At 37.2% G+C, this 17180-nt stretch overlaps 1 protein-coding gene across 1 annotated transcript; it reads left to right on the forward strand.

The window, feature by feature from the left end:
• The first annotated feature begins 1534 nt into the window (after positions 1-1534).
• Positions 1535-16488, forward strand: LOC130921046 (CCN family member 1-like). Its single transcript, XM_057844662.1, has 6 exons — positions 1535-1682; positions 4208-4421; positions 8642-8895; positions 9219-9363; positions 10926-11104; positions 13627-16488. The coding sequence occupies exons 1-6, from the start codon at positions 1632-1634 to the stop codon at positions 13939-13941; spliced, it is 1158 nt and encodes a 385-aa protein (XP_057700645.1). The 5' UTR covers positions 1535-1631; the 3' UTR covers positions 13942-16488.
• The last annotated feature ends 692 nt before the right edge of the window (positions 16489-17180 follow it).

Genomic DNA, 17180 nt, shown 5'->3' on the forward strand with positions numbered 1-17180 from the left:
AAACAGGAATTTTGATTGTTATTTACATCTCTAGCGCTGCAATGCATGCTAAGAGGCATGTTGGAGGACAAGAGCGTTGACAGCAGGTAGCAGCTGAGGTTTACTGTCTTCCCAAAAGAAGCAGTGATGCCAAATGAAGCTTCTTGGAGCAATGAAGCTTTGTAGCCAATTAGTTCAAAGCTTCACGGTGGTTCATTTGGTCTTATGACAGTTATATGATGCCGCTGTCAAATAAAGTGTTACTGGTTAAATATCTTTTGGTGTAAATATTCAAAAATACAGTGATGACAGCTTCAGCTTATAGTCCAGTGCGGTTTATCTATGAACAAATGCCATTTTCGTGCCAAATTTGAATGGTGCCTCTTATGTGCGAAAATTACGGTACCCAGAGAACTTTTGTTTGTTCATTGAACTTGTTATAGTACAACACCGTCAATTCCTAAGGAAATGGGAACTCTGCACGGAACAAGAGGCATTTCTAAAACCTGCTTATGATAGTTAGTTATATCCATTCATTCATGACCACAGATTCCCAAGTAACCAAAATTGTCAACTTCAGAAAATCCAGTGTTATGGAAGCAGGTGTGCCTGCATACATGTGGTTAAAAACCGAGGACAGTTGACCAATTTGAGGCCAAAGTTCATAGGAACTGCTCTTAAAATAATAATCTTGCTTCCACACTCTGCTTCATTCATTATTTTCCAAGGAAGTCTTGCATCAGCAATGTCCTGGTAGATGTAAACAGCATATTGTAAAGTAAAGATAGGTGCAAAGTCTTGCAGCGAATGGCAAAAACATAAGAGTAAATGGCACCACAATAAAATTTATATAATTGCCTAATTTATATTCTCCCTTAAACGCAAAGCTGGTTTGCCATTTCTTATGACCTGAAAATACAGTTCTTCATTGACAATGTCATATTTTGCTAAGTAGTAATAGCTTTAGCAGAATCTAGTTGCAGCTTTGGGCATTTCATTAAACAATCGAAAACTGAATAGGTGAATTTTTCAGTGACTAGCTGAGGGAAAACATAATTAGGTCACTATATGAGTAAATGCAGTATATAAACAGTCTAAAATTACATTTAAAAGTACATCATTGTCCCTGCGTTTATTCATTTCAGTTTCAGTTTCCTACAGTGCTCCAAAACGGGATTCCACTCCCGCTACTCCCATTTCTAAAGGTGGAGGTCTCCTGAATGTAACCAGCTGAATATATTTACTCAGCTCTTGCAAAGTGCCGGCCACAAAGGCAGGAATGTGACTTGAAAGGGCCTGTTACATTTTAATTTTTAACCCATAAAATAAACACGCAGAGTGTGCCTGCTTTTTTTTTTTTTTTTTTTTTTTTTTTTTTTTTTTATGAATGGCTCCATTCATCCCCAATAGAAAATTATTTTTGTGGTAAAGCCACACCCATTTGAAATGTCTGGCTTTCTTCCTGCTAAAACTATTGGCCAACAGTGTCGAAGGGGCAGGTCCAGTCATGTGGTATAAATTGGTATTTTGCCTGGATGTCCCTGTGGGGAACACTTGGACCAAGACCCGAAAGGGACTAAGAATATTAGGACTAACCATCCTTCAGTGGTACACAGCTGAAAGTTATATAAACATAACCTTATTTATTTATCATGGAGTATGTAACGTGTTTTATTTTGCTGACAACAGCCTTCATCTCACAGGTAGGGTGTTATTTCCTTATTGAAGCTCATGTGTGAAAATTAATATTTACAGAGAGCCGCACGTCACATGATAATGGAAAATGTATTTGTATGAATTGGAATGACTGTACTCGGCATCCTTTAAATTTAGATTTAAACAGTGTCACATGACTGAAGTAGCTCTATCAAATATTATATGCCTATGTGGTTGGTTATATGATTTCTCATGTCTACGCAGCTCACTAAAGTTACAGCAAACATGATTACCTTAGGGCAGCAAATTGTCCTAGCGGGCCAGTACAAGCCAGACTCACAGAGAAGTTTCTGTGTTTGAATCAGAGCTAAGGTGTGTGTTTTCTGCATATGCATGGCTTTTTCCCACATTTAGAAAAAATGCATTTTAGTTTCATGGAAAAGTATTTTACTGTCCATATGACTGAATGTGTGTGAATAGTTGTTTGTCCTATCAACAACAATTGGCGTAGTCCAGGGTGTTGTACCTGACCTCTCTCCGCAAAGACAGTCCCAGCTATTAAATGAGGAAGAGCACTATAGAAAATGGATAGATGGGAAAACAGTGTAACACAATCCTTTCTGGGATGCTGGTCAACCTCCAATTAGGAAACAATTTTTCCCCTTTGGACATAATGGAAAGGGAATTAATCAGTTCAACACCCCAAACCCTGAACCGAACTTACTCATTTTAACAACTACCAAAAAGTAAATCCGAATTTTAATAGCAGAAGTGTGATGTGGTTTTTTTTTTTTTTTAAGTACCGTATTGGCCCGAATATAAGACGGGCCTGATTATAAGACGACCCCCTCTTTTTCAAGACTCAAGTTTGAAAAAAGACTTTTTGAACACCAAATTAATTTTTATACAGAAAATAATTACAGTACATCTTAAACAAATGATTATAACAATATATTTGACAGAAAAAGCATGCTATTTTGCCTGATTCAAATCATAATATCTTAACATTTAAATATGTAAACTAAAGTGCAATCACATTTGTAAATGAATGGCTTCTAGTTTTTGAAATGTAAATAAACCAATCTATTGTGTTAAAACAACAAAATTGCAATAACTGCATTAACCATCAAAGCAAAGTCTAAGTGTAGTCTTGAAACAAATCTGAATAAGGAAAAACATTGAAATAAAATAATGTAAACTGGTTAAACTTGAGAGTAGCTGAGATCTGTCATGACAGAACATCGCTTTAATGATATCTGCCGCCATCTAGCGTCGTAAATGGGTATAATGTCTAGACCGCGAATATAAGACGACTCCCACTTTTTCAGTCTTATTTCAGTGCAAAAAACATTGTCTTATATTCGGGCCAATACAGCATAGGAGTTTAAAATATAGGTTATTCGCATTTCATATTAAAACGCCCAAATTTTCATTCCAGGTTAATAACACTGAAAGCAAACCGAAACTTGCGACATATTCTGCGACGTTGTACTTTTTGAAAGTGTAATGAAAAAAACTGATTTAAAAATAACCAGTTATTGTCACACTTTGCATCAGTTGAATTGCCGATGTGGTGTTGTCTGCCTTGGCCATTCTGGGTGCAGAATAAATCAGGTTGATATCCTGCATATGGACATATGAACGGTACATACAGTAGTAATGTTTCAGCTCCTTGCAGATGATAAAGAATATATTATTGTGAGTACTGATTGACATAATGTCACAGAGCACTGTTTGTGTTCCTAGTTTCTTTTGACAGTAGTCTTGCACTCACTTACGATGACAAAAATCAGCCGAATGAATGTTCATATCACGAAGAATTCATTACTCATATTACTCCTAGCAACTCGATCAAACGCTAAAACATCAATCTACATCACCTTTTAAATAAGCTGTTTTGTCTACATTTTATATTCATACAAATGTCTGAAATGCTTCAGCAACAACATTTTAAAAAAATATCAAATTGCTTCTTATTTTTAGGTGAAATGTAACTAGTTGTGTTAAATGTGTACAGAACATCATATCAAATCAATAGAAGGTCCTTGAATCTCATCGATTCGTTGCAGACTTTGTATTATGTTATTGTTGTCCAAAGAATGGATATCATATCTTATCGTCATTAAATTGGTGATTTACAGCCTTAGTGAGCCTTTTTATCAGTTCTGAATAAAAATGTTATCTAACAGCAGGGCAAGATAAGACCGTACAATTGAGCTCTCCCTACTCTGGCTAGCTATTCAATACTGTAACTGTTAGCATATTAGCATTCGAGCTTTTCTCATTGCAGAAAGCAAAGTGTTTCATCAGAAAGGGCAACTGTTGTTAATATTTATTTTCATGGGTCGCTATCTTACTATCCTGTATGGTAGCCTAGCAACAGTTAGAATTGAATCATCTGATCAATTTTTGTTCAGAAATGCAAAGTGGAAAAGAAAATTATTTGATGAATTAACTAATTTACATGCCTGAGCTCTTTTTTATACTCGCGTTATCTTGCTTTTAAATCAGCAAGCTACTGTCAATTGAATTGATCTTGATATTGCTGTCGTTTTTAATGCATACGGTCCAGGTGATGGCGATCTGTCCGGCGACATGCGAGTGTCCCACAGGCCATCCGGTTTGCCCTCCAGGAGTTAGTACTTTACCAGATGGATGTGGGTGCTGCAAAGTGTGTGCGGCACAGCTTAACCAAGACTGCAGTCCCATCAAGCCTTGTGATTATTACAAAGGGCTGGAATGCAATTATGGCAACGACATCACGGAGGCCTGGGGTGTGTGTCGAGGTAAGGGCACTTTGCGTGCAATAGTTCCCTGAGAATGATTCAAGTAATTGATGGAAATCTTTGCGCCAAAACGAAATAGGTTCATAAAATGAGAGGATCTCATTTTTGGTTGCAGAACGCTGGAAACTAATCACCCAAGCAGCAAAAAGTGATAAATGTGGAAAAATCATGCTACATTTGTGTTAATTTTAGTTGGCATTGATACTTTCCCACTAAGGCAGAATGACCTCAGCGATTAAATGAATCATCAATCCCTTCAATTTGCATTTTGAGGCAGACTTTGATTGTAACTCATACGGCCAAGAGAATAAAACAAAATAGTTTTTAATACTGGTGTTCACCAGTGTTGGGCAAGTTACTTTAAAAAAGTAATTAATTATAGTTACTCATTACTTCTTCCAAAAAGTAACTGAGTTAGTAACTGAATTACTCTATAGTAAAAGTAGCTAGTTACCAGGGGAAGTAATTATTTCCGTTACTTTAAAAAGAAGTTGTTCTATGTCAAAGAATTTGAAATATTCTGAGCACTATTCGAGTCAGTTGAATAGAGAAGAACAGACAGGTAGTTGTGTTATAGAACCTTGTAATATTTATTGCACCTCACCAGCAACAGATTTATCCTATACTTGAAGTGCAACAAAAATAAACAGTAAACAATATAATAAAATAACAATCAGCAGTAAACAATATAAAGTGAGTTTAATCAACTAAATCTCTCACAACCTGAGACAACTGGTCAAGTAGACATAGCCTACTGTACTTCAAGTATTTTGACTTGAAATAGTGTTTATATCTCCACCTCGTAAAGGACAAATTTTCCTCTGAATGCTCTGCCATCATATCCCTCTGCATCTGTTTTGCGTGTGTGTTTGCCGCACGCGCTGTTCCGGTTTGTGTGTGAAAACACAGGCTCTGATTGGCTTACCATGACACATGACTGTAACCCTCAGCCAATCACTTCCATCGCATCTATCCAGGTGGTGCATTCAGGTAGCCTCGTCCCCTTACTCCTCCCGTCACCCTCAAAGCGTTTGCCGCCCTCAAGATGGAAGCAGCATTCTTGCTGGCTGACAGTGGGGGATGGGAACGAGGCTAGCATTCATTCAGGTGTAGCAAAAACAGAAACGTTAGCAAGCTTTGGAAAGCATTGTCTAAATGAATGAGCAGGGACAAACAGCCTGGAGTCATAAGAAGTACGTGCTGTAATATTCTGATACAGAATTATCCGAGGCACCCTAAAGTGCACACGGCGCCAATATTGTTTTGCTCACATGATGCAGGAGTGAGTTAGAGACACGGCCTGCCAGGAGCCGTACGTTTGTGTTAATGTTGAAGTTATATGTGCTATTAAAGAAACAGTGCCAGCACGTCCTGTGTGGTATATCTTTGCCAAGAAAAAGCACAAAACATAACACGTGCGCTATTCTCTTCCTGGTCTTGGATGGCAAATAAACAGAGCAGAGTAGACTCGCTACGGCTGGTAGTTTCTTCAATTTATTCAGAGTAAGTAACGCACCGCTTTTGACCGTCAGTAACGGTAATGGCGTTGTAACAGCGGAAAAAATAATTAGTTAGATTACCCCGTTACTGAAAAAAAATAACGCTGTTATGTAATTTATAACGGCGTTATTCCCAACACTGGTGTTCACTAACCAATGGATGTCCACTGAAATAATGTTTCTGTTATTCAATGACAGCATTGATAATTTAACTGGAAAATGAATCTTAATTTATTCGTTGCCATTGATGGCATATTTTATCTGGAAGGGTTGGCGACAGTGGGGAAATTAAATACAAATTATAATCTGGCAGGAGAGCACTTCTACTCTTAAATGTACTTTTTTCTGTACATGTTGCCTGAGTGAAACTCAACCTATTCCTTCCTTTATGGTGGTAAAGGGGGTTGTGAAACCCAAAAGACAATGACATCTGTGTGGGAGCTACCGGTTTGTACTGTACGATAGCACGTAAGCCCAGCACAAGCACAAACATAACCGAGATGCTTTATGGGAGCAAAGTAATGGAGATAAAAATAAGCTTCATGCCAGAGCTGTTCTACGAACTATGAATAGCAGGTCCTTCTAGCTTAGGAGACAAGTAGTCTGACACTTCCTATCTCTTCCATTCCATTGACCTTTCAATACAAAATGTTGTTGCCATGGAAAGTTATTGTGCCGTGTCTTGCAGGAGTCACGCTTCAGTGGATAAAGAATTGCGGGTGAATTCTTGTCATGCATGTCAGAGGTTCACGCGTCTCTCTAAGACCTAATGTGGGGTGATTAACCATGCGTACACCTTTGATAATCTATCTTCCTCTAGATGTGAGTCATTTCTTTTAAAGGAGGTATGCTACTTGTTTTTACAATTTAAAAGCATTCCCAGGTGTGGAAATAATGGGGTCAAGAATTACAGGGAAGTCAACCTGCTCAGTCCAGCCAACTTATCAAATGGGTGTCTATACTGTATTTAGCAGTGGGAACCTCTTAGTACCTCATGATACGATATGATTTGCGATACAAAGCTCACGATAAGGATGATCCGACGATATAGCGATACAACGATTATCGATACATTGGTCAGGAAAACATTCTAGGATATTCTACAAACAACTAATAAACAGAAAAACAAGCTTCTGCTGTGAATTGGAATGAGTTTATTACTAGTAGACACCCAATCCATTTGAACTGGGAGGGTGGCAGCGAATGAACGGATGTTCATTCGCTGCCATCCCTCCCACTTCAAACCGATTGAACGTCTATGGCCGGTATTGGCAGCCAATGCTAGGCAATGAGGTAATTTTGGGCCATTTAAGGTCATTTACCTGTTAATAACCTGTTCTACTATCTCGCATTGTAGTGGTAAGTTTGTTGAACTTTACTAATGAAGTACCCACTCCTACTTCACCCTCACTAAGTCATAAATTTGAAGATGTTAGTGTTTTGCACTAGCACACAAGGTTGGATGTTGCATGTGTTGTGAGTGACTCGAGCAAAAACGAGATCTGATTTGCTGTCATGTATGTCAACTAGAGCTGGGAATCCTTGGGCACCTAACGATTCGATTACGATTACCATTCAGAGGCTCCGATTCGATTATAAAACGATTATTGATGCACCCCCCTCCTTTTTTTTCTCTCTTTTTTTTTTTTTTTTTTTAATGTTTTGTACATTAGTTCCAAAATTGTTCAAAAATACTCTCAGGCTAAACCACACTACTATTTCAGTATCAAGTTAACATATAGCAGTAAACAAATATACAAAAATAACATTAAATAAAAAACTCCAGTCCCCATTCTGTATCAGCAGCTTTAAACTACATTCAATTAATTTAATGTTGTGAATCAACCGTTAAATTTGTTAAAATTGCTCCCGTTATGCCATAATTTCCCTTTTGTCTACTTTCGACATGTGAAAGTTTTAAAACTATTTTAAAGATAGATTCAGGTCAATATTTTACCGATTTAGGAGTATATTAGATAAAAAGTTAATTAGGTTTGCTTGGAAGGTTCGCTACAACAGCCTTGCAGTGAAGTGTACTGCTTTAAGATGGCGGCCGTTTATAACGCCCGCATCTAGCTTTTTGTAGATATACTGCTAACACTACCAAATCTATATTGCATCTAGTCCTATATAAATGATATCCACTGTAACATTATATGGATGAACATTGTAGCAGCTTTTCGGCAGCAGTCAGGTATGTTGTTGTGTTTTTTTTTTATCTCGTTGCATGAGTTGAGCTAGAGCCATGAGTTGAGCATTGGCATTACCCGAGGGTCCGGGTAATGGGAAGCATGATGTTTAGCTACTCTCGCTCCGTTCCGTCCCGAAGACCGCGCGGCGCACTGAGTTTTGTGTACTTCCGCTTTACTTAGCATATTTCAATAATCGGAATTTGGATGTTTGTGAATCGTTCTCGAATCTTCCACGGCCGAATCGCGAATAATCTAAGAATCGGAAATTTTGCACACCTCTAATGTCAACACAAGTCAAACCCTAGGAACGGTGGTTGATAAGGTAAAGGGGCTCTAACAGTGGCTCTTCTGCTCTAGGTTAGGTGGTTTACCTGTATGTTAAATTAATCAAAAGAAAAATCCAATAGCAAGGAAGGATGAACTAACAGAACTCCGCTGTACAGTATTGGTATACAAGCAATTCAAAATGTTTTATAATATGCTTCCTTAAAAAAATTTTTTTTTAAAAGCCCATGCCTTTGTTTTCCAGCTAAATCAGAAGGACGCTCATGCGAATACAGCGGCAGAATCTACCAGAATGGCGAGAGCTTCCGCGTTGGCTGTAAACACCAGTGTACCTGCATGGATGGCGCTGTCGGCTGCGCACCTCTTTGTGATCACAAGCTGCCCGCGGCCTCGCCATCGTGTCCTTTCCCTCAGCTGGTCAGGTTGCCCGGCCAGTGTTGTTTCACTGTGGACTGCCATAAAGGCACCTGGCGCATTCCAACCAAACATGATCCAAAGGTATGTATTCCAGTGAGTTGCAAATATGATTTAAAAAATACATACTGTATATATAACATATTTGCATATTAATGAGTTGAATGTTTTGTTGGCATTTTTGTTAACATCCAGTATATACAGTTTAATTCATTCTCATCTATCGCGGGAAGATTGAGATTTAACCCTGTTTTAAATTTTAAACTTTCTGTGGTTTTAAAATTATAAAAAAAATCCTAACTGCTTGACTAAACCTATTAATATCAACTACTAATTACTTAGTAATGGGGGGGGGGGGGTTTCACCATAAACTACCCTTTCTAACATGTTCTTGTGCTTAATCCTAGATGTCTTTTCCAAAACAATGGCCACCCAAACTGGAGCACGGTCCTGCCCCTCAGCCTCATGAAAATGATCTGCCAGTGACCAATGAGATTGCGCCCCTGAAGACAAGTGGCTGGGAGGCTAAACATGGCTACAAATACCTGCCTGGTAAGACAACAGCATCTGTCTGAATGCTATAAATGGTTTTGATTCAGAATTCCATATCCTTAAAATGACAAATATCGCAATTCCACCACATTTCACATTTTATTCATATTTTTAAATGCCTTAAAAGTGGTAAAGTTTGACATTTGAGCCAAATATAATGGAATTACAAAAATTCACAAATTTTATATATAAAAATGATATACAAATTTGACATACCCCACGATAAAATGGCGTTTTTTTTTTTAGATATAAAAAATATGACGAGAAAAAAATAATGTCCATTATTTGATGTAAATTAAAGCCACAACAACATTTACATTGCACATAGGAAAAAATAGTTTGCGGAGATAATGTGGCTGTATTCAGAATTCAGTTAATCATTCAATACAAAACCTTAAACTTAACATACTGCAGTATTTTTTTTATTTTTTATTTTTTTTTAAAGGAAAGGCTTGGGTTTAATATTTTTAATTAATTTTGATTATGATAGATAGTATAATAACAACCAGAATTCCCAATCATAATAAATTAGAATATTACATAAACATGTTTTTTTAAACACAGAAGTTAGGTGAAAATTGTGCTGAAACGTTAGTTTTGTTTGAATATTTTATGATGCATTATATTTATGCATAGTGCATTATTAAGTAACATAACCTCACCTTTATCTAAAATCACCTATACCCATTGAATACAATGAAAATGCAAATAATTCAGTCCAACACATCTCCTTCGCCCTGAGACCCAAAATCTGCGCACACACAAAAAGAGTACCTCAGATATTATCCTTTCTTTTACTTCTGTTTAGTGCTGCAACGATTAATCGATTAACTCGTAGCAATTCGATTATTAAAAAAAGATTCAAATTCAATTTTGCTGCTTCGAGTATTCGTTTAATTAAAGTGGCGTTGTAATGGTTTGTTTGGAAAGTGTTTGCATTTAGTTTTATTGATTTGGGTGGATACACTGCCCTCTAGTGGCAACAGTGAATATGACATAACTCATTTCATATGGCTGAATCCAGCTGCTCCCTGTTAAGACCAACATGAGCTAAGCTTTTGTTTGAGCTAATGTTTTTTAATGCATTCGTAATTTTGTTAATAGGTATATTTAGCTGTTTTTTGTGGGAATATGTGTTTGAGCAATTTGTTAAGAGCATTGTATAAAAATAAAAAAATTAAATGAAAAAAAAAACTTAGGATTCAATAGCATTTATGCTAGCGGACGTTTGCCATGTACTTAAGTTAGCCAAATGTTTTGTTTTTTTGTTGTTGTTGGAGTTAGATCCTCATTTTTATACCGTTTGAAGCTCAGCTCAGGTATTTTAATTTTTTTGTGTTCCTCATCCGATTACTCGATTATTCGAACTAACTAGTTCATCCATTATTCTACTACTAAAATGATTGATAGCTGCAGCCCTACTTCTGTTGGGTCTATGGGCAGTTGGTAGACCAACTTTATTGCGCATTTCATAACAGACATTGTCCTTCCACTGCTAAGAAACCATTGTGAATTGATGCATTTAAGGAGACCATTGTGTGTTTTTCTTTTATTGTTTTCAGTGCAGAGCCACAAGCAAAAGTGTTCAATCTTTACCACTGAATGGTCTCAGTGCTCACGTAATTGTGGGACCGGCATCTCCTCTCGCCTCTCCAACAAGAACCCACAGTGCAAGCTGGAGAGAGAGACAAGACTGTGTACAGTGCGGCCATGTAGCACTGTGCAGCCTCTTCTGAGCAAGGTAACCTTGAGGAACTACAGTATATTTACAGTGTGTGTGTTTATATAACAGAGAGCTATATCCAGGAAAAAAGTGTTTATCGGAGCTTGTCTCTCGCAAGGAGAAATCTCTGCACTGATAGCAGAAAATCGAAAACGCCCCCTTTTATCTGTCCTTGTTTGACTTTATATGAAGTCAAACTCACTTTTCTAGCTTTTTTGCCAGTTCCCTTTACAAAATATTATAAATCTGGGGGGAATCGTTTCAAAGTCGGAACGTAAAGATTTTAGATTAGTTAGGTTAGTTAGCCAGCATACTTTATTTCTCATTTTATACAACACTTTATACAGAATCATCTATACCCATTTTAAAAACCCCAACAACAATTTTAAAGCCTCACATTTTACATACCCACTGTATTTTACCATATTACAAAAAGCTGTGAAAATTACTATTATTTTTACTGAGGTATTTTTGGCAGGAATGCTATCGTAACTGTCCCAATCTTATTTCCTCCGGTAGGTATTGTGTTTTGAGTTTAGTTTTCATTTATATTGGCAGGCTCTAGAAAGACAGCCAGGGCATTCCTGCCAAGCAACTGTCCATAGCTAAGCGTCGTGTGGCGGGTCTATATTAATTCTGTGCTAGACACACACCAGGACCTCTTTGTCATGCTTGCTTAACTCACAGACCCTGGTGCCAAGGACAATGATAGCATGTTGTAAGACTGCAAAATTTTTCTTTTATTTGAAAAAGAATGGCATCTTCGACTGAGTTGTTTTGATTGAGAAATTATCTTACCATTGGCTTGCTTGCGGAGTGTTCCAAAGCGGCAGTACAAGTGTGTGATGTCACAAAGTACTCTTGAGTATTTGATTAGGTATGATTTAAAAAATAATCGTGACACAAAAACGAATGAATATCTGAACTATAGGAATACAAAAGGGCTGTATTAATTAACTCTTTATTTATAATGGAGACATACGTATGTCATTCTTGGAAATCATGCATCGCAAAATATTATTTCTAAAAATTTAGAAAACAAATGTATTAATTAGAGATGTCCGATCACGTCATTTTCAGAGTATCGGAATCGGCAAAAAAATATCGGACAAGCCTTTTTTGATATATACATTTTTTAAATAAATCGTTTTCTAATTGTATTTAACGTTACAGACATAATATGTTACACTCATCCAGAGTCTTTAGTTTTGGCTTAAGGTAGGGTTATCAAATTTATCCCGATAATGGCGGTAATTAATTTTTTTTAAATTGTATCACGTAAAATATTTAACGCAATTAATGCATGCGCTGCACGACCCACTCATGCATTGTCGCGCTCAATCTGTAATGGCACTGTTTTACCGATATAGAGAGCTAAAAGGCAGCGTAAAATGAGTAGAGTGAATTTTGGAAGCCTTTGGAGCCTTTTTTTTAATTGGCTAAAGCCTTACAATCCCTCTCCCTACGATTAGAGCTATCGTGGAAAGCAATGTGGGGAAGAAAGGTAGTAATTGATTTTTTTCTTAACACCCTATGTTATTTCCCAACGCACAGAAGATATATCAATTGGTAGCACTACGCACAGTAATGGTTCCACTTCCCATCATGTATTTGGGCATGGCTACAGTATCATTTACTGAAAGCTTAACAAATACACTAGATGGCAATATTTAGTCACAATATACAAAGTCACATTTGTCCTTTAAGAATTACAAGTCTTTCTATCCGTGGATCCCTCTCACAGAAAGAATGTTAATAATGTAAATGCCACCTTGAGGATTTATTGTCATAATAAACAAATACTGTACTTATGTGCTGTATGTTGAATGTATATATTCGTCCGAGTTTTATTCATTTTTTTTCTTAATGCATTGCCAAAATGTATATGATCGGGAAAAATTATCGGGAATGATTGGAATTGAATCGGGAGCAAAAAAAAGCAATCGGATCGTGAAATATTGGGATCGGCAGATACTCAAACTAAAACGATCGGGATCGGATCGGGAGCAAAAAAAACATGATCGGAACAACCCTAGTATGCAGTCTTTTAGCATATTCTAAATTGTTTTTAAAACATACTGTAAAATTATATGTCGTATAGATATAAAGTTGTAAATTAACAACAACAAAAAAGCAATGTACATTTTAATTGGGCGTAACAACACATTCATTATTTGAAGATAATTTATCAAAGTATCAATGTACTAATTGTATCTAAAAATGCTTATGGCTGAAACAATTTATTAGGGGAAAAAAAACAGGTTTATGCTTCAGTATGTAGTGTACCTCAAATTAAAAGCAAACTTACAAAATAGATTTATATCATATATGGATGTATATTTATGAATGTTCTATTTAAAGAATATAAATTAAAGTAAAATTCCTATTTCATTTGAATTATGTTTCAATTATGAAATCCAAATGGGTGGGTGTACAAGTGATTACGGAATAATTCGTAAATCAAGTAACCACTGTACTCATAATCATGTTCAATGTTATCTTGATTCTACTGTAAGATGTATCCTTCTTTCTAATCACAGAAAGGCAGGAAGTGCTCCACCATGCAAAAATCCCCAGTCCCCCTCCGTCTGACCTTTGGTGAGTGTGTAAGCGTGCGCCTCTACCGGCCCAACTTCTGTGGCCAGTGTTCAGACAGACGCTGCTGCTCACCACGTCGCTCCCGCACCCTGCCAGTCGACTTCGTCTGCCCGGATGGCCAGCGCCTGCAGCGGTCGTCCATGTTCATCCAGTCGTGCAAATGCAGCGAGGCGGCCTGTGGCCACCTGAACGACGTGGCCCTCCCACCACAGCACTGGATGTACGGAGACATGCACAAATTCATAGACAAGCAGTGATTTTGCAGGATTTGTACTTGCAACAAGACGACGAGCCAGGTTTTAGATTGCTTTTCTTGGCTCCAAGTGAAGAAGACTAAGACCCCCCTGGTTGTAATGCGTGTGTCCAATAGTGGCCTTGTTCAGACGAGGGAGCTAAATTAGACCCCTGACGCAGCCTTGGACTTCCCTCCGTCACGGGGGATAAGATTGCTTATTCTGACATGAAGGGTATTTTTGAGACGCTCCTGAGAAGCCGCAAGTGGGAAAAACCTTCACAATGAAAAAGGACCTTCGACTATATTCAGCAGGGTTTTTTTTTTTGTGTGTGTGTGGTGTACTTAAGCCCCGAAAAAACTTGCACAGGGCTAACGTTATATTTTTGTACTGATAACTCCCAGAGTTGAAACAATTGAAGGTTGAAGTAAGTCATTTGTGCAAAAAGTAGTCAGATTGTGGCTATTCAAACTGTTTTTTGTCGCGAGACCAGCAAGTACAGTAAGTTCACTGTACAGTACAAATGTTGAGATACAGTATGGTGGCAGTGACCTTGGTTCAACTTGCTTCACAACAATCATCTGTAAATAATACAACAAATAAAATATTAAACTATTAGTCAAGCTATGTAATTCACCAATCAGTTTACCTTCGACCAAAGGAAAGACAATCACGTTTACTTGAAATAAACTTGTCTGAAAAATGGTGACTGTTAGTGAAATGCTATAATAAAAAATGACATCAACATGCTAACTGTTAGCATTGATAGTTTGCTTTTACAACATTTAAGCAATGAATGTTTGAACACATTGAGATGGATAATAGAACAAAATTCATAGGAATATATTTTTTAAGATCTTTGAAAAATATATATCAATCTACTCAGAGGTAAGAGTAGCATTAATTCTAAATAATATTACTCAAGTAAAAGAAAAAGTAATTGTCCAAAAATAAGTACAAGTAAAAAAAAAATTCGTTGAAAAGAATACTCAAGTGATGAGTAACATTGTGAGTAACTGCTTACAATGTCTGATTTGTTTTTTTTGTTGTTTTTTTTTTCTTAGCACAACTTCATCTATATGAACTTTTATTATTCAACTGTGCTATAGCCTAGTGGTCCCCAACCTTTTATGCACCACGGAGTAGTGTGATATTGGCCTTTTTTTTCACAGAACGGCAATGTGTGTGCGAAAATTAAAATAACTTTAAAATAACACGACGGGGCTAAAAATGAACAATAAGTGCAGGGAAACTGTAACTCGCCATACGCTGAAACAACCTTTTTTTAACAGAGGCCCCTCCTAAAACTTGACGGCAAATATCCTTGGTCGCAGGCATAATGAGTTCTTCTCAAATCGTGAAAGGTTTCTTGGCCTTCGCAATACGGTTCGCTCTCAGTGCATCCGCTTTTGTTGCCTCGTTTACTAGCCACATATTATGCAGAATGGAGAATTGACTTGGTTGTAGGCTCCTCTTCTGGGTCAGCAGGTGGCCTTTTCACGGTAAAAAAGCTGTCCAAAGACTACGACGCCCGTAGTACCTAGCCAGCAGCAGCTAACGTTACTGTTTACATTGACTGACGCTGGACTGTTATAGGTGTACAAACCCACCACTAATGGCGGCCAACCACTAGAGGGCGACGTACACAACTCTCTACTCCAGACATGTCCAAAGTCCGGCCCGGGGGCCAAATGCGGCCCGTGGTCAAATTTCATCTGGCCCCCAGCCTCTGTCATAAAATTAATAACGTCTGGCCCGCACACAGACTTAATAAATTGGTCAGCAGTACTGCTACCAGCATATGAAGTAGCTTACACGCTAAATGCTGATCCTCATTTACCCACTAAAAAGCAGCAGCACTCTAAGCAACATTACCCCGCGTTACCCTTTATTCCCCATTTCTAAAATGGCGACAATCAACAAAAAAAAGAAAGTTGACTGTGCCGACGCTTCAAGGATAGGTGGAAATTGGACTACTGTATTTTTTCTCTAAAATATGCAGCAACTGTGTCTGCGTCATTTGCAAAGAGACAGTCGCTGTTTCTAAAGAGTTCAATGTGAGGCGATATTAACAAACAAGACACGCTGACATGTACGACAAGATTACAGGGAAGATATGTAGCGTGAAATTGAAGCAACTTGAGGCTAGTTTAACTTTACAGCAGCAGTATTTCACAAGAGCCCGAAAGTCGAAAGAGAATGCCACAAAGGCTAGTTGCGAGATTGTTGAAATAATTAATTTAGGGCTGTCAAACGATTAAAATTTTTAATCAAGTTAATCACAGCTTAAAAATGAATTAATCGTAATTAATCGCAATTCAAACCATCTATAAAATATGCCATATTTTTCTGTAAATTATTGTTGGAATGGAAAGATAAGACACAAGACGGATACATACATTCAACATACTGTACATCAGTACTGTATTTGTTTACTATAACAATAAATCAACAAGATGGCTTTAACGTTAACATTCTGTTAAAGCGATCCGTGGATAGAAAGACTTGTAGTTCTTAAAAGATAAATGTTAGTAAAAGTTATTGAAATTTTATATTAAAACTAGGGCTGTCAAATGATAAAATTTTTAATCGAGTTAATTACAGCTTAAAAATTAATTAATCGTAATTAATCGCAATTAATCGCAATTCAAACCATCTATAAAATATGCTATATTTTTCTGTAAATTATATATATATTCTGTAAAATAATTTGTTGGAATGGAAAGATAAGACACAAGATGGATATATACATTCAACATACGGTACATAAGGACTGTAGTGGGCATTTCACTCTACTGTCATTTAAATCTGTCTATGCTGTCCTCACTCCGAAGCGTCTACTTTTTCCAAAGCTAGACAGCTAGTGAACAACGCCTTAATAATCAGACTTCTTCCTTTTTCATCTGATTTATTAATAAAATGGCCTCAAACCATTGTCCTCTTTAGACCGTTTACGTAAAACTACAAAAAAAAAAGCAAACAAGCATTGCATTAGCAACAACGTTAGCTTAGCACGCTATACAGGTTGACTAAACATAAAAAAAAAGCGTCTCATACAAAAAATATAACATTTCGCTTATTAACATAATATGTACATTCTTTACAACAACCATACTTACGGAAAAATCTTTTCCAAGGATCATATAAGCACAACAGAGACGTCGTGCAGCCCATATTGAACTGGCAAGAAAAAATAAACCATGTCGCAAAGCGATCACAAGAGTTCGCTGTTAGACAGCACAAAACGCCTTGCTGTAAAACTT

The sequence above is a fragment of the Corythoichthys intestinalis genome, chromosome 8 (assembly GCF_030265065.1).
Source record: "Corythoichthys intestinalis isolate RoL2023-P3 chromosome 8, ASM3026506v1, whole genome shotgun sequence".
NCBI classification, from domain to species: Eukaryota; Metazoa; Chordata; class Actinopteri; order Syngnathiformes; family Syngnathidae; genus Corythoichthys; species Corythoichthys intestinalis.

Bases quoted from the DNA above. Each gene is read 5' to 3' on its own strand.
- LOC130921046 (XM_057844662.1), top strand. From the start codon at position 1,632: ATGGAGTATGTAACGTGTTTTATTTTGCTGACAACAGCCTTCATCTCA. The intron at 1,683-4,207 runs GTAGGGTGTTAT...CATACGGTCCAG, and splicing joins CAACAGCCTTCATCTCACAG to GTGATGGCGATCTGTCCGGC. The intron at 4,422-8,641 runs GTAAGGGCACTT...TTTGTTTTCCAG, and splicing joins GGCCTGGGGTGTGTGTCGAG to CTAAATCAGAAGGACGCTCA.